We start from the raw sequence: 26,223 nt of genomic DNA, 5'->3' as shown, positions 1-26,223 counted from the left end.
GGCAATGTACACACTATGCTGGATCGACCCGTATGACCTCGGCATAAATCATGCGTAATATTGATCAGAGTCCGATTATACTTGATATTTCTTCCATGACTTGAGAATTTATAATTTCTTGATGGCTCTTACTTGTTGAAATTAGTATGTGATAGTTGTAGATTTTTAATTGATATTTAGTTAAAGACCACTTACCTATTATTCATTATTTTGTTATTACAGATGTGTTCCATTCCTATTTATAATTCTACACTTTATTTATTGACCCTTAGTAAGTGTCGATATCGGCCTCTCGTCACTACTTCTTCGAGGTTAGACTAGATATTTAATGGGTACATGTTGTTTATGTACTCATGCTACACTTCTGCACTAATCGTGCAGGATTTGAAGCAGGTGCATCTGGCGGCCATTCAGGCACTCACCCCTGCTACCCGGAGGCTTAGTGGTGAGCTGCTCTCTATGCTTGTTCTGCAGCGCCCGAAGTCTCTTTTTGTTGCATTTATTTTATGTTTATCTTACTCCAGATAGTAGTATAGGATATTTTGTATATTATACTAGTTTGCTCGTGCATTTGTGGCACCGAATTTTGGGAGATTCTAGTAGATACTTCATGGTTTTTGATTACTAAATTCACTGCTTCACTCTTTCGTTTATTTCATGCTTTACATTATTACAATCACCTATTAATCATTCTCTTATTAAATAAAATCTATGACTTTGAAAATATTAAAATGAACAATTACATGGATAGTTTACCGTTGGCTTGCCTAGCGACACGTTGGGCGTCATCACGTCCTATATAGGAAAATGGGGTCGTGACAACTTGGTATTAAAGCACTAGGTTAACATAGATCTCACAAGTCATGAGCGAGCCTAATAGAGTCTTGCGGATCGATGCAGAGACATCCCTACTTATCTTTGAGAGGTTATAGGGTGTTAGGAAATTTCCCTTTATTCATCTCCTATCGTGCATTTTATGTTGTGCTAAGTATCTTTCTCTTATTCTCTCATAGATGGTGAGAACGTGCGCGACAGATGTACCCGGCGGTGGACAAGTTGCTCCCCCTATTGTTAGAGGCCTGGGCAGAGGCCGAGGGAGGGCTCCAGCTCTTGCTAGAGGATGAGGACGTCCTAGGGTTTCTCCCATTGTGACACCAGTGGAGCTAGTGAAGCATCATGTTATTGAGGAGCAGGGCGAGGTACCTGCAACTGAGCCTGCCCCGGCGGATTTCATGTCTGCACCGGAATTTCAGGAGGTCATCGGCCGTATGCGGCGGTTCATGGACTCTATGACGCAGGCTGGTTTATTTCTAGCGGACCCATCCACATCTCAGGCGGGAGTGGAGCATTGACTCCTAGCGCTCAGGCTCTAGGGCATGTTGTTGTCGTATATCAGACCCTGGGTGCACTATCTGCGAGCGGGGCTTGTCCAGTTGCAGCGACAATACCAGAGCCGAGACCAGCCGCGATCGGCGAGCCACGGAACATATTGGATAGATGGATCAGGCTACATCCTCCTAGGGATGGGCATTCAGTACTTCGGTTCGGTATTCGATTTATTAATTATATATACCAAATATCATACCAAAGTAGTTCGGTACAATTCAGTATTTCTTATTTTTGTTCTGTACGGTTTCAGTTTGATATATTAATAAAATTGTGTCTTTTAAAAGGAAATCATTTACAAACGTGAATATATGATATAAATGAAGAGTGGATAGTTCATACGATGTGCTAAGCTAGTAGGTTGTTTGAAACATTTCACAGATAAGTATTGTGTGTGACATATGTGGAACCAAGCAATTGAAGAAGAATATTAACGAGCAATAGCAACCAACGACATCAACTAACGAGCAACAGAATTCAAGCTTACATAGCAACGAACGAGCAGCAGAATGCAACAACATCTAGCGAGCATCAACAAAATTAGACCAAGGCCTAACGAAGGTAAGCAGAAGCTAAGCTACTGTCGTATAATTCTAAGTCTCTAAGCCTAAGGGACTAACTAAGGCCTAAAGAATTAGGGAATTAGTGGGATTAAGGTGTTGGGCTTAGGCTTATTGAGCTGGAAAATAGAAATAGGGGTAGGCTTAGACATAGAATATTTCGGTATACCAAAATATCAAAAACTCAATACTGAGTACCGTACCGAAATACAAAAAAATATGTATCGAAGAATACTGAAATACCAAAAATACCGATACTAAAATACCAAATTAATTCGGTTCAGTTCAGTTCAAAATTTGGTTTTCAGATTTTATTCCCACCCCTACATCCTCTTGTCTGTGACGGTGAGCGACATGAGGACCCCTGGGACTTTATTGATTGTTGCAGGGACACACTGCAGAACATGAGAGTATCGAAGTACCACAGATGGTCTTTACCACATTTTAGCTGGAACTTAGGGCTCGTAGATGATGGCAGTCTTATCTTCCCAGCCGACCAGCAGGTTCTCCTCCATTAACTTGGGACCAGTTCACACGTCTTTTTCTAGAGAGATATAGCCCACCCTCTCAGAAGGAAGATTTACGGGGCCAGTTTGAGTGACTCCAGCAGGGTCAGATGTTTATGACCGATTATGAGGTGAGATTTTTCGAGTTATCTCGCCATACACTTATGACACTCCCCACCAATACAGAGATAGTTTGAAGGTTTATTGTGGGTTTGCACTATGATATCCAGGTCACTATGGCCCGCGAAATTGATATAGGGGCTCCTTACGAGCAGGTTGTGGAGATAGCTTCGAGGATTGATGATATTCATCAGCAGGGCCGAGGGCAGGCGCCGAGAGACAACCGGTCTCAATATTCTAGATTGTTCAGTAGTGCTCTATGAGGGGAAATAGATCACTTTGTGAGGGGCCAATCTAGCACGCCCACGTATTCAGCACCACCGCCTTCTCGGGATGCTCCAGTGCAACCTTATTTTAGCGCCATTCCAGAGAGCTCCTACCATCCACCGGCTATTCAAGTTTCTTCCAGTGGGTGTTTAGGTCCCTAGGGTCAGACTCAAGGTCAGTCATCTTCCTCATCAAGAGTTTCTATGAGAGTGGGGAGCTTGGTCATGTGAGGACATTCTACCCCAGGCTTTAGGGCAAGGCAGTACAGCAGTGCCATCAGCCTATGATCACCATACCAGCTGCCGCACCAGTCGTCCGACCGACCAGAGGTGGATGGCAGGTAGGTAGGGGTCGCCTAGAGGTGGAGGTCAGCTAGGTGGCACTCCATCTAGGTTTTGTTTGCTCATTTTCTGGGTGTATCTCGTGAGTCATTGGGTGCTCCTGTATATGTGTCCATGCTATCGGGCGATTCTGTTGTTGTGGATTGGATTTATCGGTCTTGTATTGTGACTTTTAATGGTTACGATACCAGAGCGGATCTTTTGTTACTTGACATGACTGACTTTAAGGTCATCCTGGGCATGGACTAGTTGATTCCGTACCATGCGGTTCTTGATTGCCATGCCAAAACTGTTACCTTGGCAATGCCAGAGTTTTCTAGATCGACTTGAGATCTGGTATCATCAGCTGAAGATTCGTGTTTCGGATGTTCCGAAGACGGCTTTCCGGATTAGATATGGCCACTATGAGTTTCTAGTGATGTCCTTCGGCTTGACAAATGCACCGACGACATTTATAGATTTGATTAACCGGGTGTTCAAACCATGTATTGACTCATTTGTCATTGTCTTCATTGATGACATATTGATCTACTCGCGTAGTATAGAGGAGCACGAACAGTATTTGAGAGTTGTGCTTCAGACCTTGTGGGAACAGAAGCTATATGCTAAGTTCTCCAAGTGAGAGTTCTAGTTAGATTATGTGGCATTCTTGCGGAATATTGTATCGGGTGAGCGTATTAAGGTATATCCCTGGAAGATCGAGGCAGTCTAGAGTTGGTCTCATCCTACCATGCGACCGAGATTAGGAACTTCTTGGGGTTAGCAGGTTATTATCGTTGGTTCAATGAGGGCTTCTCATCTATTGCAACACCTTTGACTAGATTGACCCAGAAGGGGTGCTCTATTCCGATGGTCCGATAATTACGAGGCGAGGTTTTAAAAGCTCAAGACCGTATTGACTACAACACCGGTGTTAGTGCTGCCCTCCGGTTCAGGGATGTATATGATGTATGGTGATGCTTCATGCGTTGGCTTGAGTTGTGTATTGATGCAGGATGGGCGGATTATTGCATATGCTTCATGTCAGCTGTAGCCACATGAGAAGAATTACCTCATACATGATTTGGAGTTGCCCGTGATAGTTCATGCTCTCAATATCTTGAGGCATTACCTTTATGGGGTGTCTTGTGAGGTTAATAAGGATCATCGCAGCTTGTAGCATTTGTTCAAGTAGAGGGATCTCAATTTGAGGCAACACAGGTGGCTTGAGTTACTGAAGGACTATGATATTACCATCCTTTATCATTCGGGCAAAACGAATATGGTTGTGGATGCCTTGAACATAAAGGCAGAGAGTATGGGTAATTTGGCATTCATTTGAGCAGAGAAGAGGCCATTGGCTTTGGACATTCAGTCCTTGACTAACAAATTTGTGAGGTTGGATATTTTAGAGCCTAGTCGATTTCTTGTATACGTCGTGGCTCAGTCTTCATTATTGGAACGGATCAAGGCTCATCAATATGACGATCCGTACTTATTGGTTTTTAGGGAGACGGTACTACAAGGTGGTGCCAAGGAGGTTGCAATAGATGAGGATGGTGTTTTGCGACTCCAAGGTCGCCTATGTGTTCCTAATGTTGATGGATTGAGGGAGAAGATTCTAGAGAAGCACACAGTTCTCGATATTCTATTCATCAGGCTCTACGAAGATGTATTGTGGCCCGATGCAGCATTATTGGTGGCGGCGGATGAAGAAGGAGATAGTTGAGTATGTCGTGAGATGCCTAAATTGCCAGCAGATTAAGTATGAGCACTAGAGGCCAGGTGGCCTACTTCAGTAGGTGGTTATACCATAGTAGAAATAGGAGTGCTTTACTATGGATTTCGTAGTTGGGTTGCCGCGTACGTTAAGGAAATTTGATGTTGTTTGGGTCATTGTCGACAGGCTAACCAAGTCGGCACACTTTATTCTAGTAATAACTACGTACTCGTCAAAGAGGTTGGCCACAATTTACATTCAGAAGATAGTCCAGTTGCATGGTATGCATGTTTCCATCATTTCATATAGAGGCCCTCAATTCACTTCGCACTTCAAGAGAGTAGTACAAAGCGAGTTGGTTACCCGGGTAGAGCTCAATATAACCTTTCATCTACAGACCGACGGGTAGTCGGAGCGGACAGTTAAGATCCTAGATGATATGCTTAGAGCATGTGTGATTGACTTCGGAGGGCAGTGGGATCGATTCTTGCCTTTGGCCGAGTTTGCTTATAACGATAGTTATTAGTCCAGCATGGAGATGGTTCCATTTGAGGCTTTATATGGTCGGCGATGTCGTTCACCCATCGGATGGTTTGAACCCGGTAAGACTAGGTTATATGGCACTTGTTTAGTGAAGGATGCCTTTGAGAAGGTAAAGTTGATTTAGGAGCGAATTCTTATAACATAGTCTAGATAGAAGAGTTACGCAAATCAAAAGGTGCGTGATTTATCATTTATGGTGAGCGAGAAGGTTCTCTTTAAAGTCTTGTCGATGAAGGGGATCATGAGCTTTGGAAAGAAGGGCAAGCTGAGCCCAAGGTTTATTCGCCCATTTGAGGTGTTAAGGCGAGTAGGGGAGGTTGCTTATGAGCTTGCTTTGCCTTCTAATCTATCGGGATTTCATTCGGTTTTTCACGTGTTTATGCTCCGAAAATATCATGCTGATAGGTCGTGTATGTTAGACTACAACATGGTTCAGCTAGATAAGAGCTTGTGTTATGATGAGGAGCCAGTTGCTATTGTTGACAAACAGGTTCACCAGTTGAGGTCTAAGAAAATTTTTGTGGTAAAGGTCCAGTGGAGGGGTCAACCAGTTGAGGAGGCGACTTCGGAGACCCAGGATCACATATGGAGCAGATATCCATACCTATTGAGCACTCCAGGTATGATTCTAGACCCGTTTAAGGACGAATGTTTGTTAAGAGGTGGAGAATGTAACAATCTGACAAGTCGTTTTGCTTTCTATAATCACGTTCCCCTATCCCCATATGTACCTCTACTATTTTGACTTGCGGGGATAGTTGAAGTGGGTTTGGAAAGGTTGGGTTTGAAATCAGAGCACTTGGTTCCTTAATAGTGGCCTAAGATGACCAAGTTTGACTTGAGTCAATAATCTTAGTAAACGACATCGAAATCGGGATTTGACGGTTCCAATAGGTTCGTATGATATTGGACTTGGGTGTTTGTTTGGATCGGGTTTCGGATGATTTGGGAGCGTTTCGGCAGTTAATGTTGAAAGTTGGCGCATTGAAGGTTTTCAAGTTCTTTAAATTTGATTTGGATTATACTTTAGTGTTATCGAGGTCCATTTGGGATTCTAAGCCTGGGAATAGTTTCGTATGATAATTTATGACTTGTACGCAAAATTTGGTGTCATTCCGAGTAGTCCAAGTATGATTTGGTGCGTTCAGAGTAATTTGAAAAGCTTGAAGTTCATAATTTGATTCAATTTGGTTATGGGGTGAGATTCTTAGTTACAATGTTGTTTTATGTGTTCCGAGCATTTGAGCAAGTCCGTATTATTATTATGGACTTGTCGGTGCAATTGGACAGGGTCTCAGGTGGCTCGTGTAAGTTTCGGACCACCCAGAGCTAAGTCTAAAAATCTGCCATTGCTGGTTCTGGTTTCCTTCTTCGTGGTCATGGAGGTTGTGTCGCATTCGCGGAGAATGAATTTGGGGGACTGGGTAATTTTTCTTCGCGTTCGCGATCCCTAATCCGCATTTGCAAAGGTCTAGAGCATGTGTCTTTCGCGTTCGTGTGAAAGGGCTCGCGTTCGTGTAGGGGAAAAGGGGGCCTGGGAGGGGTTAGTACCATTACCCTTCGCATTTGCGAAGGTAACATCGCGTCCACGATGCTCAGGTGAGCCAAGCCTTCGCAATCGCGAGAGAGCCCTCGCGTTTGCGATTAAGGTTCTCTGGGCTTGGACCAGCTTTGCCTTCATGATCACGAGGCTTCTTCCGTGATCGCGAAGAAGGGTTAGCTGGGCAGAGACTTGTTTTAAATCATAGATTGGGTTCATTTTCTCTCATTTCACTTTGGGTTAGCCGATATTGAAGCTCTTGGAGAGGGATTTTCACCTATCATTGTAAGGTAAGTAATTACTACTTAATGTGAGTTTAATACACGGATTTTGGTTAGATTTAACATATAAATTGTGGAAATTATAGGATTTAATTTAAAAATGTAGGTTTTGATAAAAATGGGATTAGACCACAAAAATGATTATGGAATTGAGTCGAAATTATATATTTCTGTTCATGAGGTTATAAATAACTTTTATTTACAAATATTTCAGGATTCCACGCACGTGGGCCGGGGGTGAATTTTAGGAATCTTCTAATTTGGGTTGGGTAATTACTCTAATAGTTAAGTTATGAACTTTTGAGCATATGTCGATTAATTTCTACAATATTTGGCTAGCTTTGAACTGTGTGGCACCGATTTGAGGCTTTAGTGTGAATTGTGGATCGGGAAGAAGACTTATAAACGAAGTAAGTCGCTTGCCTAACCTTGTAAGAAGAAATTTCCCCCGTAGGTGTTATAAATGATTGTTTGTTTTGTGGGTGCTACGTGCACGATGTGATGAGAGTCCGCATGTAGTTAAAAATCATGCTTATGTTCGGATAGTTTTAGGACTCTACCATGTATTACTTCTATTATTTGTTCTCAACTTGTTAGTTTAATTATTTGAATTGTATTTGAAATTGGATAAAGGAATTGTAAAGACTGAGCTTCATTACTTTGAATTTTGGCAGGTTACTTGACCGTTAGTGGAAATTATGCCTCATTGAGTATTATTCTTGTAGTAGCCGTCAATTGGACATCGTAGAATATTCTCTCTTCCAGTGGATCGGGCCGAACGCCTAGACAGTTTAATAGATGCATCTATGGTCCATGCCGATCGACTCTCGGCAATGTACATACTATTCTAGATGAGCCTGTACGACCTCAGCATAAATCGTGCGTGATATTTACTAGAGTCTGATTATACTTGATATTTCTTCCACGACTTGAGAATTTATAACTTCTTGATGGCTATTACTTGTTGAAATTAGTATGTGATAGTTGGAGATTTTTAATTGATATTTAGTTAAAGAACCAGTTACCTACTGTTCTTTATTTCTTTATTACTAATGTGTTTCATTCCTATTTATAATTCTAATCTTTATTTATTGACCCTTAGTAAGTGCCGATGTCGACCCCTCATTACTACTTCTTCGAGATTAGACTATATACTTAATGGGTACATGTTGTTTATGTACTTACGCTACATTTCTGCACTAATCGTGCAGGATCTGAAGAAGGTGCATCTGACGGCCATTCAGGCGCTCACCCCTACTACCTAGAGACTTAGTGGTGAGATGCTCTCTTTGACCGTTCTGCAGCGCCCGAAGTCTCTTTTTATTGCATTTATTTTATGTATATTTTACTCCAGATAGTAGTATAAGATGTTTTGTATATTCTACTAGTTTGCTCGTGCACTTGTGACATCGGATTTTGGGAGATTCTAGTAGATATTTCATGATTTTTGATTACTAAATTCACTGCTTCACTCTTTTGTTTATTTCATGCTTTACATTATTACAATCACCTATTAATTGTTCTTTTAATAAAATATATGACTTTAAAAATATTAAAATGAATAATTACATGGATTGTTCACCGTTGGTTTGCATAACAGCGACGTAGGGTGCCATCACGGTCTATAGTAGGAAATGGGGTCGTGACACTTTTGGACACAGTTCTTTTTCAAGGGATGACTCTTTGAACTAGGTAATAGTTTTTTTCTGTAGATAGATGATAGAATATAAGGGTGCACCAAACTCTATAGAGAACCAGGTTCCCTGTCAGATTCAACAAAACACACGTACACTGCAGTAAATAGATGACGAGATGAATTTTACGTGGAAAATTTCCAGCTCAAAGGGAATAAAAACCACGACTTACCCTTGTGAGATTTCAACTCCATTGTTGAGCAACTTTTATATTACAACCTATGCAATTTAAGAATTAACCTCTTATTTCCTCACTAACTTGTAATACTCTATTACAAGTCACTTTGAAATAACTCTATTACAAAGACTTTACAATTCAAATAACTCTAGCCAAGACTCAAACACAAAGGTTTAAGATTTATAAAGGATTTCCTACAAAATACTTCTCAAGTAAGCTAAGTAGGAATAAAACTTGAAGAACTATTACAAAGTTACAACTCAACTAAGGACAAACAATAACTTGATGTAGGAACTGGTCCGAAGTTATTTTGTTCTTTGTTCTTGATGCACTTAGGAATTGCTTGCTGGATGATCATTCACGTGAGAGATTGAGTGAATTCTCTAAGTGTTCAAGTGATGTGTTTTACCTTCCTTGATGTTAATAATACATGTCTGACATCACTTACAATGATGTAAGCAAGGTAGGTAAAAAGCCTTGCACAGAAAGTTGACTGTTGTACTGTTCTTGTACTGTAGGTGTGCAGGCAGCAACAACTAGAGAGTTGACTTCGTACAGTCACCTCGGAAACTAGTAGGGACCTATTCCCTCAACTGTTCCTTCAACGTTGGAGATTTGAAACATATCCCAAACTGGAACCTTTCGATCTCAAGATCTTGAGAATGTTAAACAGGTTCCTTATCTGGTTCTTGATAGTAAGTTTGTTAGATCATCAAAACATAAAGTAAGGTAGTCATAACCTATCTGTTTTCCTATTTTTGATGATGACAAAATCATAATTGAGAATCGTACAAAGAACCAGATAGTGCACTAGGAACCTCATTGAGTTCCCCCTGAATCTGTATTTCCCTCTTAATCAGTGCACATCATTATTTAATTATGTAGTTTATTCAATATAATTATGCAAAAATCTTTCCCCTTTTGGCATCATAAAAGGCAGCATAAACAAGTAAGCACCATACAGAAGTCTAGCATGGTTAACCCATGCCACTTGTGTGCACACAACATGATAGAAAACAGAGACAAGAGAGTAATGGCATAAACTGTAGAAGGAAAATACTTGCATTAACCAAATTTGGACCTTTATAGGCAGGAGCAGAATCACTTTTACCATCCACAATTCCAAAACAAAACAAAAACAAATACGAGAAACAAAAACATCACCAAAACATACTTAAAATATGGACATCGGAAATTAGACACTAAGGGGACACTCTTTAGGGGATGCTGGAGGAAGAGGGCTTGGAAGAGGAGGCAAGGGTTTGGGGGACAAGATTCATGTGAGCATTCGCTGACATTTTCTCACTGATCTGTCTTCCTTTCAGGTCCTCCACCTATTTTATACTTTGTCAGGCAGGCAACCTCTGTGTGAGAACTAGAACCAGGTGCCTCTTGTAGCTGACTAAGCCGAATCTCAAGAATAACATTCCTAGCCTTCAACTTCCTGATCTCCTCTGTGGCACTATTTTGAGTATTGATCAGTTGACAGATTGTAGAGGTGCTTCCAACTCCTCCAACCTTTTTAATACACTTACATTCCTTAAGAGTGGTCTTGGAGAAGGTTTGCTTTTTAGTTGCCTGTCCCAGAGGCACCTTGAAGAATTCGAAGACCTTTGTGAGTAGAAACCCATACGATAGTCCATGGTTGTCATCCTTAAAGTTTGCCACCTTTTGCATATGCTCAATCATTATCCCAGGCAAATTGATGGTGGTAAATTTATCCATGGCTTCCATAAGGAGCAGGTCAGTTTTGGATGTATAGATCTCCTCTCAGCGACGGGAAGCAACATTTTATTAACCATCTCAAAGAGCACCTGATATACTGGAAGGAGTGCCTTCTTATGCACCTATTTCCTCAGTTGGATTGCTTGACCTTGACAATGGCATTTCTGAAATTTGGCGTATAGGCACCCCGAACAAACGACATCCCTTTAGTAGGAAAACCCAAAATGACCCCAATACGGCTGAGTCCATCACTATGTCCACCCCATTCACTAACGCATAGATTTGATCGTCTTCAACTATGAAGAGGTCGGCATAAAAACTCTGCACCTCCTCCTCATATACTTTTGGAGCATTATTTGCAAACAAATGAGTCCATTGTTGGAAATCACAAATTTCTACTAACTGTCTCATCCTAGCAAGCTCTACAATGTTAGGGGCAAATGTACGACCCCAGAATACTTTCTGATTTCTCAACTTCTCTTTCTCAAGACTCACCAACTTTTGCTTTCTTGATGGTATCAGCTTCCTAATCATCATCCCCTTTTCTTTTCACTGACTTGTGAATAGACTTTTCTTTCACCACTGAATTTTTATGCAGATGTTCACCAGAGTTTTCCCCTTATTCATTATCAAACTCTTCACCACTCTTTTTCACTGCCTTATTACATGTTTCTCTATAATTTTTTCACTAGGACCAGTATCAACACTCTTGGTTGGACTTTCAACACTTGTAAAAGTGTGTCTTTTGGATTAAGAGTGAGAGTGCTTCTACTTCGAGAACTTGTGAGTCAAGGAACTAGGTTCCTCTTTTGCTTCCTCATCCACATTTACCACAGGGACGATCTTTTCATGCACAACTTTTACATCCTTTACCAACCTTTTCTTTCTCTTACTCCTTTGACTTTTCTTGATAGTAGACTCTAGAGCCTCCTTTTTCTGCAACAGTGTAGTGGGTCACTTGGGGCTTGGCTCTAGAGCTGCAACTGGCTTACTCCTAGCCCTAATAAAACTAGCAATCACCAAATCATCTATGTCTTCTTCTCTATCAGACTTCATCTCAGGCACCACCATATTCAGAGACTCAGCATAGAAGTGGAGAGAAAGAGCAGGATCAACACTAACCTGGGGAGATGACCCATGATCTGGATCCTCCGCGGAAGGATCAGGTTCATCACTTGGGACCCTAGTAGCATCATCTTAGGCCGATTGTTCAAATGGTACAAGTGCTCCCCTTTCTTCTGTGGGCTAAGGCTCTTTCCCCTAAGACTCATACCCTCCTCCACCTTCCTCTACAACAAACCCTTCTGAAGCAGTGGAGAACATATTTTCTATTACCTCCTTTATTTGTGGTTCCATGGAAATTTCAACAGAAGGAGGAGTGATACCTCTAGAATCGCAACTTGTAATGGTTGTCTCAACCTTTTCATGACCAATCACTGGATTTTCACTAGAGGGCTCAACCATGGAGAGAGTTGATGTTTCCTGATTTTTTCCTTGAACCAAGTCCCCTTATTCACTCTATTTGGCCAGTGGGACTAGAGAAGGACATGCATTCTTAGACTTGCTCGGAGTCATCTTCTCATGATTGTGATAAGGAATAGAATCGGAGTGGGTAGGAGAGGGAGTGGAGTGTGGAAGAGACTCTGATTTAGGGTTTGGACTGGTAGTTATATTGGGGGAGGAGTCTACTGCTGGAGTTCTAATTGGTGTGGACTCACTGAAAATACTATCGGGTACACTAAGGTTACTTGATTTTCAGACATGGTGAAATTTTACTCGAAGGATTTGTGGATTGAGAAGAGAGAAGACAAAGAGAGGTTTTGAATTTAAAAGTGAAGGGTTGTGATGTTGATAGACTTATTTATGATGAGTGACCAGTTCTGAAACGACGACAAATTATGCTTAGGGAGTTGGATCATTCAGAGTATGTGGGATGCTTTGGATGAAAAGACACAATGTAAAGAGACTAACGTGCTGATGATGTGGTATAGTTTTTGTCCATTTCAAATTGTGTATGACAGAACAAAAAAGCTACTAACATGTGTCAAGAGAACCAGGTTCCCTGACAGGTCTTGCAAGTGAGTTTAAGCTCTTTTACCAATATGTACTGCATTAGCTGCTCTGTAGTCATCATGCATATCTATCTGTAACGGTATAGAAATGAGTTAGACTTGACCAGAAAATACTTTAGCTAATTTTACATGTATATAACTTTCATAACCAATCACTGGGAACTAGGTCCTCAATTGGGTTTTATCAACCCCAGTGCCAGACGATTTTTCTCAAAATGTTTCTTCTCAGGGCTTTGGTGAAGATGTTAGCAACTTGATCTTCAACAATCAATGTACTTGGCCCTCTTGAGTTGGACTATTTTTAGTCATGATTGTGTGCACTTGTATTATTACATAAGAGAGGCACACAATCTGAGAACACTCCAAAGTCTTCCAACTATTGAATGATCCACAGAAATTGAGCACATTAAGAGGCAACTGCTTCACATTCAGCTTATGCAATTGAGAGTGCCACTGAGTTCTGCTTCCTTGTACCCCATGAGATTAAGCAAGAGCTCAGAAAATGTGCCATTCTAGATGTGTTTTTCCTGTACACCCGATAACCTTCCTAATCAACATCAGCATACCTAATGAGGTTAAGTCATCACATGAAGGATAGTAGAGAACTAGATCTTGTGTTCCTTTAAGACATCTCATTATTCTTTTAGCAGCCTTCAGATAAGACTCCTTAGGATTTGACTGAAACCTTGTAGAGAAACCCACTTGGTTCCTATAACAACTCGATCTACAGGTCGAGAAACCAAGTGTCATACATTGAACTGCATCGACGACTCTATTTTCAGCTTCTGTTGTAGTAATCGTGGGACTAGGTTCCTTGCTAATTAATGGGGAGGTACTTATATCATCTTTACTGGATTCCTTGACATGACTCATCATGTCTGCCTTCCCATTTTCCATGTTAATAACTTCACCTAGAATCAATAAAAGTTCTCTATCTTCATCATTATTCCTGTCCCTTTTTGAGACAAGTAACCTAGGAAGATTCCTTCATCTCTTTTAGCATCAAACTTTGCAGGACGATCCTTGTCAATGTTGTGAACATATCATTTGTAGCCAATTGTCCTCAAATAAGTCAACAACTTTGGGGAAGACGTTTGTAATTCCTCTATCAATTAACACTGACCATACCATATCTTCAAGAGTCTTGTTCTTCCTTCCCACATTTCCATTTTGCTCCGGTGTTCTTGGAGCTGAGAAGTTGAGTAATCCCATTTTCAATACGGAAGTGATCAAATCTGGCATCATCAAACTTTGCTCCATGATCTGATTTGATCCAAGCCATATTTGTTCCCATATTCACTTATATCTTCTTGACAGAGCCCACAAATACTTGAAAAGTCTCATCCCTGGTTCTGAGGAACAGAGTCCAGGTGAACCTGGAGTATTCATTCACTATTAAAATATCTTCTTCCTCCTCTGCTTGGCACCCTCATTGGCCCACATCGATCCATATAAAGAAGATCAAGTGTCCTTGAGGTGCTAACTTTCCTTTTTTGGACTTGAATAAAGATTTGACATGCCTTCTTTTTGTACAAGCATCGCACATTTGTGTTCCTTGAAGCTCGACTTGGGCAGACCTCGAACCAAGTTCTTCTGGACCAGTTTATTTAGTAGTGAAAAGCTTGCAAATCCCAGCCTTCTGTCCCATAGTTCAGCATTATCATTAACAACTCTCAAACAACTTAGATCACCACTTTGTAGAGACTCAAACACATCAACACAATAATTTTTGTATCTTTTAGCCACAAGCACCATTTTACCAATCACAAGTTTTGTGTCTGTGCATCTCTTGGACAGAACTTCCACTTTATTTCCCTTGTCACCTATTTGAGAAGCACTCAAGAGATTGCACTTCAATCCATTGACATTGTATATGTTCTCAATTGAGTGAGTGGGTGACTTCCCACTACTTCCAACTCCTAGAATGTATCCCTTTTTGCCATTCCAAAGGATACTCTCCCTCCTTGAAGGGTTTTTAGTAAAAGGAAATCGATTGTATTTCCAGTTATGTGCTTTGAGCAACCACTGTCCATGTACCATTTGTAGGTTACTTCCTTTCATTGTTCCCTGCACAAGAACATTAGGAGTTAGACTTAAGAACCCAAACTAGTTTGGGTCCCTTGTAATGAAAAAAGGGGTGAGTGAGGGATCTTTTGGTCCATGCAAACATCATGCATTTTTTATATGAGGGACCAGGTCCTTTAGTAGTAGTTACTTTCTCAGCAAAGACTTTATTTTTCTGATTAGACTGAACCCTAGCCTTGCAGTTTTCCTTGAGGTGCCCATTGTTTCCACAGTTGGTACACAACCAAATGTCGGGTACAGTAACATACTTGCTCTGAAGGTTCTATGGAGTCTTATCCCTTTGAAACCCAATTCCCTACCTATCTCCCGCATTGTTAACATATATGGCAGTAACATCAGTGGACCAGGTCCACTTAAGAGATTTTTCAAGATCACTCTTCACTTTCCCTAGTTCTTCCTAAAGCTGTTTGTTTTTCTCGAGCTCAGCACACAGATTGGTATTCACCAAATTTAACTCATTTTCAACTTAATGTGTGCCTCACTGGCAACTTCATTTTCCTTTTTAGAGTTTCCATACCTACTTTCCATTTTAAGTTCCTAAATTGTCTCCTTTAAGTCTACTACCACCACTACTAGGTCATCTCTCTCTTGCTCAATATTTGCAACTCTCTCAGTTAAGGCTTCTTTTTATTTACTTACACACTCAATGATTTCCTTTAAGTCAACCTCAACAACCATTAAATCATCTCTTTCATGTTCTATACTCGCAATTCTCTCATCTAAGGCATCCTTTTTATTTTTCAGGTTGTTTATTGTTTCTTTCAAATCAACAACAACGACTACTAGGTCATCTCTGGTTTGTTAAGCTTATCATAATTCCATAGTTAACACATCTTTATCACTTATAAGACTATAATAAGCATCAATTAATACATTTGCTAATGACATAAGCTTTTTAGGAAGAGTAAGATTTCAGATTTCTCTGAACATCCGGAAAATTTACCTCATCACCATTGTCATCTTCATTGTCAATAGATTGAGACATCAAAGAAAAAATTGAATCATACTCAGTTATTTCACTTTCCACTACCATCATTGATCTTTCACCATGATCATTTTCTTTTTCAGATTCACTGGAGGAGTCTCCCCATGCAGCAAGAGCTTGCTTTACAATATTATCAACATCATTCTTTCTTTTGAAGCGCTTATCAGGAACGGGGTTCCTCTTCGCTGCTTTGTCAAAGTTGTTATTGTACTGATCTTGCTTTAGGAGAGGAAAATCCTTGATAAAGTGTCCTGGTTTTCCACACTTATGACAGAGGTCATAATTTTTTGGCTTGCTAGAACTTCCCATTTTTGGAATGCCTCAATTCCTGCGAACCATCTTCTGGAATCTTCTTGTCAAGTAAGCCATATCACCATCCTTACCACTTGAATCATTGGTGTCCGTCTTTAGGACCAGATTCTTCTCCCTCTTGGCTCTCTTCTTTATTGTCTTTCTTCTTCTTCATTTCATATGTTTTCAAGTTTCCAACAAGTTCATCCATGGTCAGTGTCTGCAACTCCTTCACCTCTGTAATGGCGTTTACTTTGCTTTCCCAAAAACTGGGCAGTACACTAAGGATTTTCCTGACAAACTTGTTTCTCGGGATAATTTCACCAAGAGAGTGAAGCTCATTGATGATGGAGGTGAATCGAGTGTGCATACCTTGGATGGATTCATCATATTTCATTCTGAAGAGCTCATATTCAGTAGTGAGCATATCGATCTTGGATTGCTTCACCTGTGTTGTTCCCTCATGAGCTGCCTTAAGTGCCTCACAAATTTCTTTTGCTGATTGGTATGATGATATCCTATTATATTCATCAGGACCAATGCCGCAAACAAGAATTTTCTTTGCACGAAAATTCTTTTCTATAGCCTTTTTATTAGCGTCATTGAATTCCTTACTCATCTTGGGGATGGCTACAGCTGGGTCACCAAGGTTATTGGTAGGGACAAAGGGTCCATCACATATAACATCCCATAGCTCAAAATCTTTAGCCATGATAAATTCATGCATCTTAGTTTTCCACCAACCATAATATTGTCCGTTGAACCTAGGTGGTCTGAAAGTAGACTGGTCTTCGAAGTTTGGATGATCATCTATAAGGATCTTTTCTAGGTGTTAACCCGATAGAAAGAACCTGCTCTGATATCAATTGATATAATATAAGGGTCTACTAAACTCTATAGAGAACCAGGTTCTCTATCAGATTCAACAGAACACACGCACACCGCAGTAAATAGATGATAAGAGGAATTTTACGTGGAAAATTCCCAGGTCAACGAGATAAAAAAATTCCCAGCTCAACGAGATAAAAAACCACGACCTACCCTTGTAGGATTTCAACTTCACTGTTGATCAACTTTTAGATTACAACCTATGAAATCTAGGAATTAACCTTTTAATCCCTTACTAACTTGTAATACTCTATTACAAGCAACTTTGTAATAACTCTATTACAAAGACTTTACAACTCGACTAACTCTAGCCAAGACTCAAACACAAAGATTTAAGATTTACAAAGGTTTTTTTACAAAATACTTCTCAAGCAAGGTAAGTAGGAATAATATTTAAAGAACTATTACAAAGTTATAACTCAACTAAGGACAAACAATAACTTGATGTGGGAACTGGTCAGAAGGTATTTTGTTCTTTGTTCTTGATGCACTTAAGAATTGCTTGCTGGATGACCAGTCACATGAGAGCTTGAGTGAATTCTCTAAGTGTTCAAGTGATGTGCTTTACCTTCATTGATATTAATAATACATGTGTGACATCACTTACAATAATGTAAGAAAGGTAGGTAAAAAGCCTTTCACAGAAAGTTAACTGTTGCACTATTCATGTACTGTAGCGTGTGCAGACAACAACTTTTTCAGTTGGAGAGTTGACTTCGTACAGTCACATCGGGAACTGGTAGGGACCTATTCCCTCAGCTGTTCCTTCAACTCTGGAGATTTGAAACATATCCCAAACCGGAACCTTTCGATCTCAAAATCTTGAAAATGTGAAACATGTTCCTTATCTGATTCTTGATAGTGAGTTTGTTAGATCGTCAAAACATAAAGCAAGGTACTCGTAACCTATCAATAGAATTTTCAAATAGTTTTGGATTTTTTCCAACGATGGACTTCCTCGACAACTTTCTTAAGGGTTTAAAGTCTAAAGGAAAATACAAAAAAAAATTATTTTCTTCTTTTTGAACCTATAATAAAATGGGGATAACTTGAATATCTATGTTTCTGACATGTTTTATATCAGGGCTTAGAGTAAGAGTATTTGCGCTGAGTACTTTCTTCGTGATTCCTGTGATTATATGCCTTGAGAATACATATGACTTTATATTGATTCTTGGGATCAACTTGTGACTCCTGTTACGTACTTCCTATGTGTTTGAATTTATGATGACTGTTCTTAATTGTGTTAAGTGATAGTAGGGTATGAGCCGTCTTGAGTAAGTCATGTGCATTGTGTAAAGTTAGATATTTGGTTGTACTCAGTGTTATCCCTTGCTAGTCTAGAACTTGTTCTGTATGTGACTTAAAGTGAAATAAGTAAAGCTTATTGAGTCTAGGAAATGATATAGGCGTTATTTGATTGACCTATGAGTTACTTGCCTATCAGTAATAGAATTGTCCTTTGTTTGTTCATTTAGGCTTGTAAACCATTTTTTAGTACATATATTACAAGTCGAGTAACATTTGTTCTTAATTATATCTTATTGAACCTTTACCTCCAAAAGTACTTATGCCGCTAGAAGAGTAAGGGAAGAGATTGGGTAGCTTTTGTAACCATAGAAATCTAAAAGGTGTACGAATGTATTACGAAGGTCATTATCCAAAAACATCAACTTATGGAGGGTGTTGAAAAGATTTTGATAAAAAAAATACAAGAATACAAAAAATAAAAAAATAAAAAAATTTCACTATTATATGTGCTACAAACTGTGCAGACATGCTTAAAGTCAATAGGCTATGTTATGTATGGTTTCGTAGCGATGTGTTGCGTGATCTTGAAAAGATGTGCTTAAAAGTTAAAGTGTACCATTAAAAATGCTTATGAGGGTTAATCACTATTATCTATGTCTATCATACTCGTCCTTTAGCCTACATACATTACAACCCATAAAGACCTAATTAATATTAGACTTTGCGAGCTTAAATTAGTAAAGACTTACACTACAGGAAAGCCTATGGTACGAGCTTTCGGGGCCATGAGTTTCTTTGCGAGAATGAGTGAATTCTTTCAATATATAAGTCCTTAGATTATACTTGAATTCATATTTAAGCGCGAGGACTGGTTACTCTCTTTGCTTTATTGGTGAAGGTGCATGCTTTACGACGGATTGGTAAGGGACTCGTATCTTTAGTTGGCACAAGAAGCGAGTCATAAAGAGGAATATATTGGAGTCATCTTTTGAGGCTAGGATATTAGAAAAAGTCATACAAATATTTGAAATAGTCTTGGCATGGGTCTAAAAATTTAGAAAAGATGTCAACAGTCCTAATGTTGGATTCTAGGCATTGATATAAATCATTCTCATTAGTATGATGGTTGAGTATTTTTTGAAATTGTGTACTTGCCAATGTGTTTAAATTTAAGTTACTCGAGTACGAGCAAGGGTTTAAGTGTGGGTGGTGATAAATAATAAAAAAGTGCATATTTTTAGTATGTTTGTATTTTTTTTACGTGAGTTGTGGACGATCACATGATTTTTGGAAGTGAAAATATGCTCATTATGTGTGTCTTGTGTGTAGGAACTAACTTGCGCAAAAAGGAATCAAATAGAAGAAAAGTTAACGAAAAAAGAGCTGAAGAGAAAAGTCCCCAACAACGAAGTGAGGTTCACTTTGCCAGATCGAGAACAGAGCAAAAGAAGATAGCAACTGGGAGCGGTCTGGGTCGTGCGTATGGACACGCCTCCAACTTCTTCAATCCAAAATAGAAGAGGTCAACTCCACCCCATACAAACCTTAGTGGATATAAATACACCCTAAAATATCATTTAGAGGGGAGGCACTACTTTAGAGTTAGACAACACTTTTGGAGGCAAAAATACGCTAGAAGCAAGGAGGAAGATTCAACCACGAGTTTTTCCTTTCTTCTTCCTATTTTCTATCGTTGGTTATGAATTTTAGTATTGTATTTTTACATACTATTATGAGTATCCTTCCATTACTTGAAATTTTAAAAATTGTTTGTGATTTAATGTAATCACTTTCTTCTTTAGAGATTGGATTTAGGTAAGGAAATCGTATTTCTTTTCCTAATACATTAGTGCAGAGGGCACTTAAGTCGTCGTAATGCGGTTTTATTTGAGTCAGGAAAGGAATACCAAGAATTATTTCTTCGTTTATATCTTTAGTTATTATAAAATCATTAATAAAACATATTCCGTCATTACAGATATGTGCTTTAGATAATTTGTAATTTATCTTTAATAATTCTCCTGTTGCAGAGTATAATCTTTGTGTAGTTTTCTCTAAATACTTTAATGGTATTATTCCTTCCATTATGCAGTTCTTATCTGCACCTGAATCTAATAATGCTAATTTGTTAAAAGTCATATCTTGCACTTTTAAGGTTATGGGGAGAATAGAACTGCAAAAAGCGATGAAGAATTAATTGAAGAACTTGATAGGAAAATAAAAGGAGTAGATTTTAACAAAACTGTTCCTAAAGTAATCTATCAAAAGGGTCCTTTTATTCATAAAAGTTCATCCGCAGAAACAATAGATAGGCTTGGAACTCTTAAAGAAGAAAGTAACTTCGAAATAGATTGGAAAAGTCTAAATGCTCAGTGGAAACACCCTGATAACAACATTAAAAGAAAATGGTATGTAAATGCCTATTCTTTAGATCAACGAAAGTCTTTCAAGAACAATTGGATTAAAGATCTAAAAAGACTTAAATGTGATATAGAATTCTTTAGATGGTTTGAATTAACAGGGCAGATTCCAAATCAAAAAGAATCTTTACAAATGATTATTAACAAATGGTATACTAAAAATAAAGGTACAATAGAAGCCACTATTCCGCCTTTAGATGAAATAGTGATACCAGTTCAAACTGAGGTCATAACAGCTTCCCCCTTCAAAAGAGAAAGCATTCACCTCGATAAAGAACCAATAAATAAAGATTTGAACAAAATAATTGTCCAAAATAATTATACGAACAATCTTTTACATGTTGTAGCTAATCAATTAAAAGACACTAACAGATTAGGAATCCCAACAAAATCAACAGTAGCACCTACTATAGAAACACACCCTACTATCAAAATCCCTGAATTTTCAAAAGAAAAGTTCCCGCAATTAAAAGATAAATTTGATTTTACAAATGAACTTCTTGAAGAACAACTTAAAACAAAACTGAGTATATCAAAAATCCATACAGAACAAACTAGTAATAGTATAGATAAGACTATAGAACTGCAAAAATTACAAAACCAATTAACTTCATTAAATAAAACATATGAAGCAATACTAAAGGATGAATCCATCCCGGATAGAGAAGCAAAGTTAATAATAATAGAGAAAGCTTCTAACGAATGCTCAGACTCTATTAATAAGATAAAACCTCTTGTAACATTAAAAACTATTTCTGCTAATACTCCTGAAGTAAGTAGAATAATGGGAAATCCTAGACATCCTAATAAGAAAAATTATTATGGGAGACCAACATTCCCAGATGTTCAATTTGAAGAAGACATCTATCTATCCTACTCCAGTCATGACGGAACTGGAATTTCTGAATGGAATATTGATGGCCTAGCAGAAGGCCAAATCTACAAAAAACTCCACGAAATAGGAATTGCGGTAACAGCCTATAAAATGAAAAATGCGTCAGATAAAAACGCTGCAACTCTAGTAGTATCAGGTTTTACCGGTTCATTAAAAAATTGGTGGGATAATTACCTTTCAGAAGACGACAAAAATCAAATTCTTAATGCTACGACCATAGCAACTATAATAAAAACTGAAAATAATAATCAAACAACTGAACAAGTAACTAAAGAAGATGCCACAGCAACTTTAATCAACTGTATAGCTAAACATTTTATCGGTGAACCAAAACTATTCCAAGATAGAAGTCTTGAACTTCTTAATAATCTTAGCTGCCCAAAATTAACAGATTTTAGGTGGTATAAAGATATGTTTATAGAAAAGGTATTGGTCAGAGAAGACTGTAATAAACCTTTCTGGAAAGAAAGATTCATTAGTGGATTACCCAGGCTGTTTGCCGAAAAGGTAAGAAATAAGATTAAAAATAGATTTAATGGCTCAATCCCATATGATAACCTAACATATGGAGATTTAATAAACTTTATAAATGTCACAGGTTTAAGTATTCTGTCCTTGCAGAATACCCACAATTACCAGTGAGACCAATGTTACTACCACCGGTGAGACCACCCGTGAGATCACTACTAGATATAATGGTTACCCCTCCGAGAGTACCCACTACTGATAAAACCTCTGCCATGACAGTTCTTGGATCTATCCCACAAAGAACAAGTCCATTTCAACAAGCTTCCTCAAAAGCCTCCACCAACCAAGCGGTAAAAACCTTGACAAGTGCTGATTACGAAATGAAGGTTCCTGAAACCTTCGCCCAAGCAGTTAATCCTCACACACCCTCAAAAGCGGAAGATAAAAGACCGGTTTCCTCAGAGAAGGAAACGTTTGAGTTAATTGCAAAAGAACCAGTTAAAGTCTTAGCCCTAGACAAAGGCTATGAAAACCTTGACCTAGCAGACCTAATTCGTCCCTGTTACACGGACAGAAATTATGTTGATACATGTGATCCCCTAAAAACAAGAAGATACTACGAATTAATTCTTACAGATACTAAGTCTGTTACTTTCGAACACACTCTCTATGATGAAAGAGATCCTACTAGTATTAGGATTTCAAAAATAACCATCAACAAAATTTTAAGCCCATTTGAATGGAATATGGATCATTTGCACACCCCTATAGCTTTATCGGTCCAGTATAGGCCCCAAACCTATAATTACAGAGATTACATAGATGTCTGGTTTAACTTTCTCTACCTACGACCAAAGACCCATACTTGGTTCGTTAAATACAGTGAGCAAGCCCAGAGATCTATATTACCCAGGTGGTTCTACGACTGGTGGAAAATCTTTGGAGGAACAGAGCAAACGATGCCCCGTAGCTTCCACAAGTACTATGAGAGATTCCTACTAGAACAAGAAATCTCTACCCTTCCTGACCATATAAAATTATGCAAATATTATTTTGCGAAACGAATCTCTTTTATAATTAATTGGTCATTCGAAGTAGAACAGATTGACAAAATCAAATATTTGGTAAAGATACCCAAAATAAAAGGATGGATTCCGGAAGTTAAAGAAACTAGGAAATCCAGACCGGCTCAGACGAACTCAACAACGGAATCAGGTAACTCAAAAAATGAGTTAAAAAAGAAACTACTCAGCATGCTTGCAAGCATAGAATCAACGGATCCAACTCAAATACAGGCAATGATAGATACAATCTCAAATTCATCCTCTGCAGAAAGCAGACAAAATGGAGACATGGAAGAATTAGACGGGAAGATAGCCCTAGCCTATACTTAGTCTAATCGATAAATAGTATCTTGCCCCTTCAGGAAAAGCAAAAGACAGTTGCCCCTTCAGAAAGGCAAAAAACAAATGACCTTTCGAGAAAGCGACATCTGCCCTTCAGGAAAAGCAAATGACAATTGCCTCTTCAGAAAAGCAAAGAACAAATGACTTTTCGAGACAAAGATCTGACCATCCATTACGGACGATCAAGATTAACTCAACTATCTCTTAGAAGTCTATATAAAGTCTTCAAATGTAATATATAGAGGGGACCGAAAATCGCCCTTCTCTTTTCATATATGTTTTCCCTTCCCTCTCTGTAAAAGTTCCTCATACTGCAGTTTTCAATGTTCTAAATAAAAGTAAGTTTCTTAAACTTGTGTTTATTTCCTTTAAATTCCGCATATTTTTATCTGTACTTACGATCCTTCCACTTGGTTACATTAGCTCAAGGCCCGGTCTACTTTAACTATTATCCAAATTATTCGGTTGACATAAATGACCAGAATATTTTAGATACGTTGACTCTTAATATTAAAACAAAAAATATGAATAGTAAAATTAATACAAGAGAGATAGCTGTAATATACCGAGTATATTATAGGCTAATGAAAACCACTTTAGCCCCGAAGTCTAAAATTGAAAGTAATATGATATATAGTGCTAAAGGATTCTCTAGGAATACTCCAATTTTGTAAATCATTTTCTATTTTGGCAATATCTGCTACTGCCGAAATATTAACACTATTTAGCGTGTTATTTCTTTCTGAATTATTCATATTAATATTGACAGGTGTACCAGCTAATACAGGTTTTTAGCATACCCAAATTGTCAAGATATGTATTTTTTAGTGATTCACAATTTTTTAAATTGTTGTTATAATAATTAATCTCCTTTATTATGTTTAATAGAGGTAGTTTGCTAATATTCTTATTTGAAGCAAGGGTTTTACAAACTCTTAGATTGTGTTTAGCACACTCTATTTTTCTGTTTATCTTTCTTAATTCTTTATTAAGTATCCATCTTTCATAATTTATATTTCTAATATATTGAAAAGAAGGTTGTTGCTTCATTTAAGATTTTAATATTGAGAAGAGCATATGCTAATAGAGCGATTAATACTTCGTATATTGCTCACTATCATTTGCCTTTGCTCAAGATACCTGTTGATATTTCTTTTATTAAAATCTATTTCATCTTTTAATAACCATAAAGCTACGTTCTTTATTTTGTTTTCTCTAATGATAGATCTTGTTGATCTAATGTTGAGTCGGGAATTACTAATTCTTTTATTCGTATCTCGAAGGTGCTTCAAGAATTTCCACCTCAATTTATTATAAGATTCTATGATGCTAAAGGTTCTGTGTTTCATATCCTAGTGATAATGAGATTAAAGGTTTCTTTGAAGTTAAAGAGAGGGGTATTGTCCTTAAGGTTTCTTTTCTGTTATCTTTTTCAGTACTATTTCTCTTAATAGTTTTGTACTATTCTTAGCAATATATTGTTTACTGTTTATCCTGTTTAAGTTATCTTAGTTCTAAGTTTTCTTGGGGGTTGGAAGTTGAACGTGTTTACTGTGTCCTGTTGTGTCCTGTCTAACTGCGGCTCTTCCTGGCCTATAACGACGACGACAACTGACGGCAGCTAATAAGGTTCAGCTAACTCTCTTTCAGAGACCAGAGTTTTGTTCCCCTTTTATAAATTCAATTTCAAAATCAAAACTAGATAGTAAAGCTTGCCATCTGGCAAAAATTTGTTTTGAAATAAGGTTTTTAACATCCTTTTGTAAAATCTCTTTAGCTGACTTACAATCAACTCTTAATAAAAATTCTTTGTTTATTAAATCGTCTTGAAACTTTGTAATACATAGTACTATAGACAAAATTTCTTTTTTGACTGTACTATAATTCTTTTGAGCCGGATTCCAGATACCAGAAGTGAAACGAGCTAACTGTTCGGGAGATTCTGAAGAAATTCGTTGTTTTAGAATACCACCGTACCCTTCATCAGAAGCGTCGGTTTCGACTATCATAAATGCTTCAGGATTTGGAATCCCTAGACACGGGAGTTTTTGAACAATGGACTTGACTCTTTTGACTGTGTTTGTTTGTTCTAGACTCCAGGGGACTGGGTTTTTTCTAAGACGCTTGTAGAGGGGTTCACATATTTTTCTAATGTTAGGAATAAAATCTGCTACGTAGTTAAGGCTTCCTAAGAACCTTTGTAATTGTGTTTTATCTGTGATTTCGTTGGGAAACTTAGAGGAGAACTCAATGGCTCTACAGATTGGTTTATAAGTACCTTGATATAAGTCGTGCCCTAAGAATCTAATGGTTGTTTGGAATAACTTAATCTTCTTAGCACTGACTACTAAACCATTGTGTTTTATTATTTTAAAAAAAATATTAAGGTGTTTAAAGTGAGAATCTATGTCCTATGAGAATACTAATACATCGTCAATATAAACTATTGACATGTTACTATAACGGTTAAATATATTATTCCTCACATTTTGGAATTCTGATGGGGCATTTTTTAACCCAAAAGGCATTACGTTCCATTCATATTGTCCAAATGGGACATTAAAGGCCGTTTTATATTTATCTTCTTCAGCAATTTGAATTTGCCAAAATCCTGATTTCATA

General features: G+C 38.2%; 2 protein-coding genes across 2 annotated transcripts; one reads left to right on the top strand and one right to left on the bottom strand.

Annotated features, from left to right (window-relative positions):
• The first annotated feature begins 5,615 nt into the window (after positions 1-5,615).
• LOC138881181 (uncharacterized) lies at positions 5,616-7,991 on the top strand. The gene is made up of 2 exons (XM_070161388.1): positions 5,616-6,042; positions 7,918-7,991. Exons 1-2 carry the CDS (start codon positions 5,616-5,618, stop codon positions 7,989-7,991), a joined length of 501 nt encoding a protein of 166 aa, XP_070017489.1.
• An 8,382-nt stretch (positions 7,992-16,373) lies between these two features.
• Positions 16,374-16,985, bottom strand: LOC138881180 (uncharacterized). Its single transcript, XM_070161387.1, has one exon. The coding sequence runs from the start codon at positions 16,983-16,985 to the stop codon at positions 16,374-16,376; it is 612 nt and encodes a 203-aa protein (XP_070017488.1).
• Between the last annotated feature and the right edge of the window lie 9,238 nt (positions 16,986-26,223).

This window comes from Nicotiana sylvestris, chromosome 11 (genome assembly GCF_000393655.2).
Source record: "Nicotiana sylvestris chromosome 11, ASM39365v2, whole genome shotgun sequence".
Classification (NCBI taxonomy): domain Eukaryota; kingdom Viridiplantae; phylum Streptophyta; class Magnoliopsida; order Solanales; family Solanaceae; genus Nicotiana; species Nicotiana sylvestris.
Note: the sequence above shows the minus strand (reverse complement) of the source record. Positions and strands in the feature narration are given on the sequence as shown.

Coding starts and splice junctions, on each gene's coding strand:
- LOC138881181 (XM_070161388.1), top strand. CDS start 5,616: ATGGTGAGCGAGAAGGTTCTCTTTAAAGTCTTGTCGATGAAGGGGATC. Junction 6,043..7,917: donor ATACCTATTGAGCACTCCAG/GTATGATTCTAG, acceptor GAATTTTGGCAG/GTTACTTGACCGTTAGTGGA.
- LOC138881180 (XM_070161387.1), bottom strand. CDS start 16,985: ATGGCTAAAGATTTTGAGCTATGGGATGTTATATGTGATGGACCCTTT.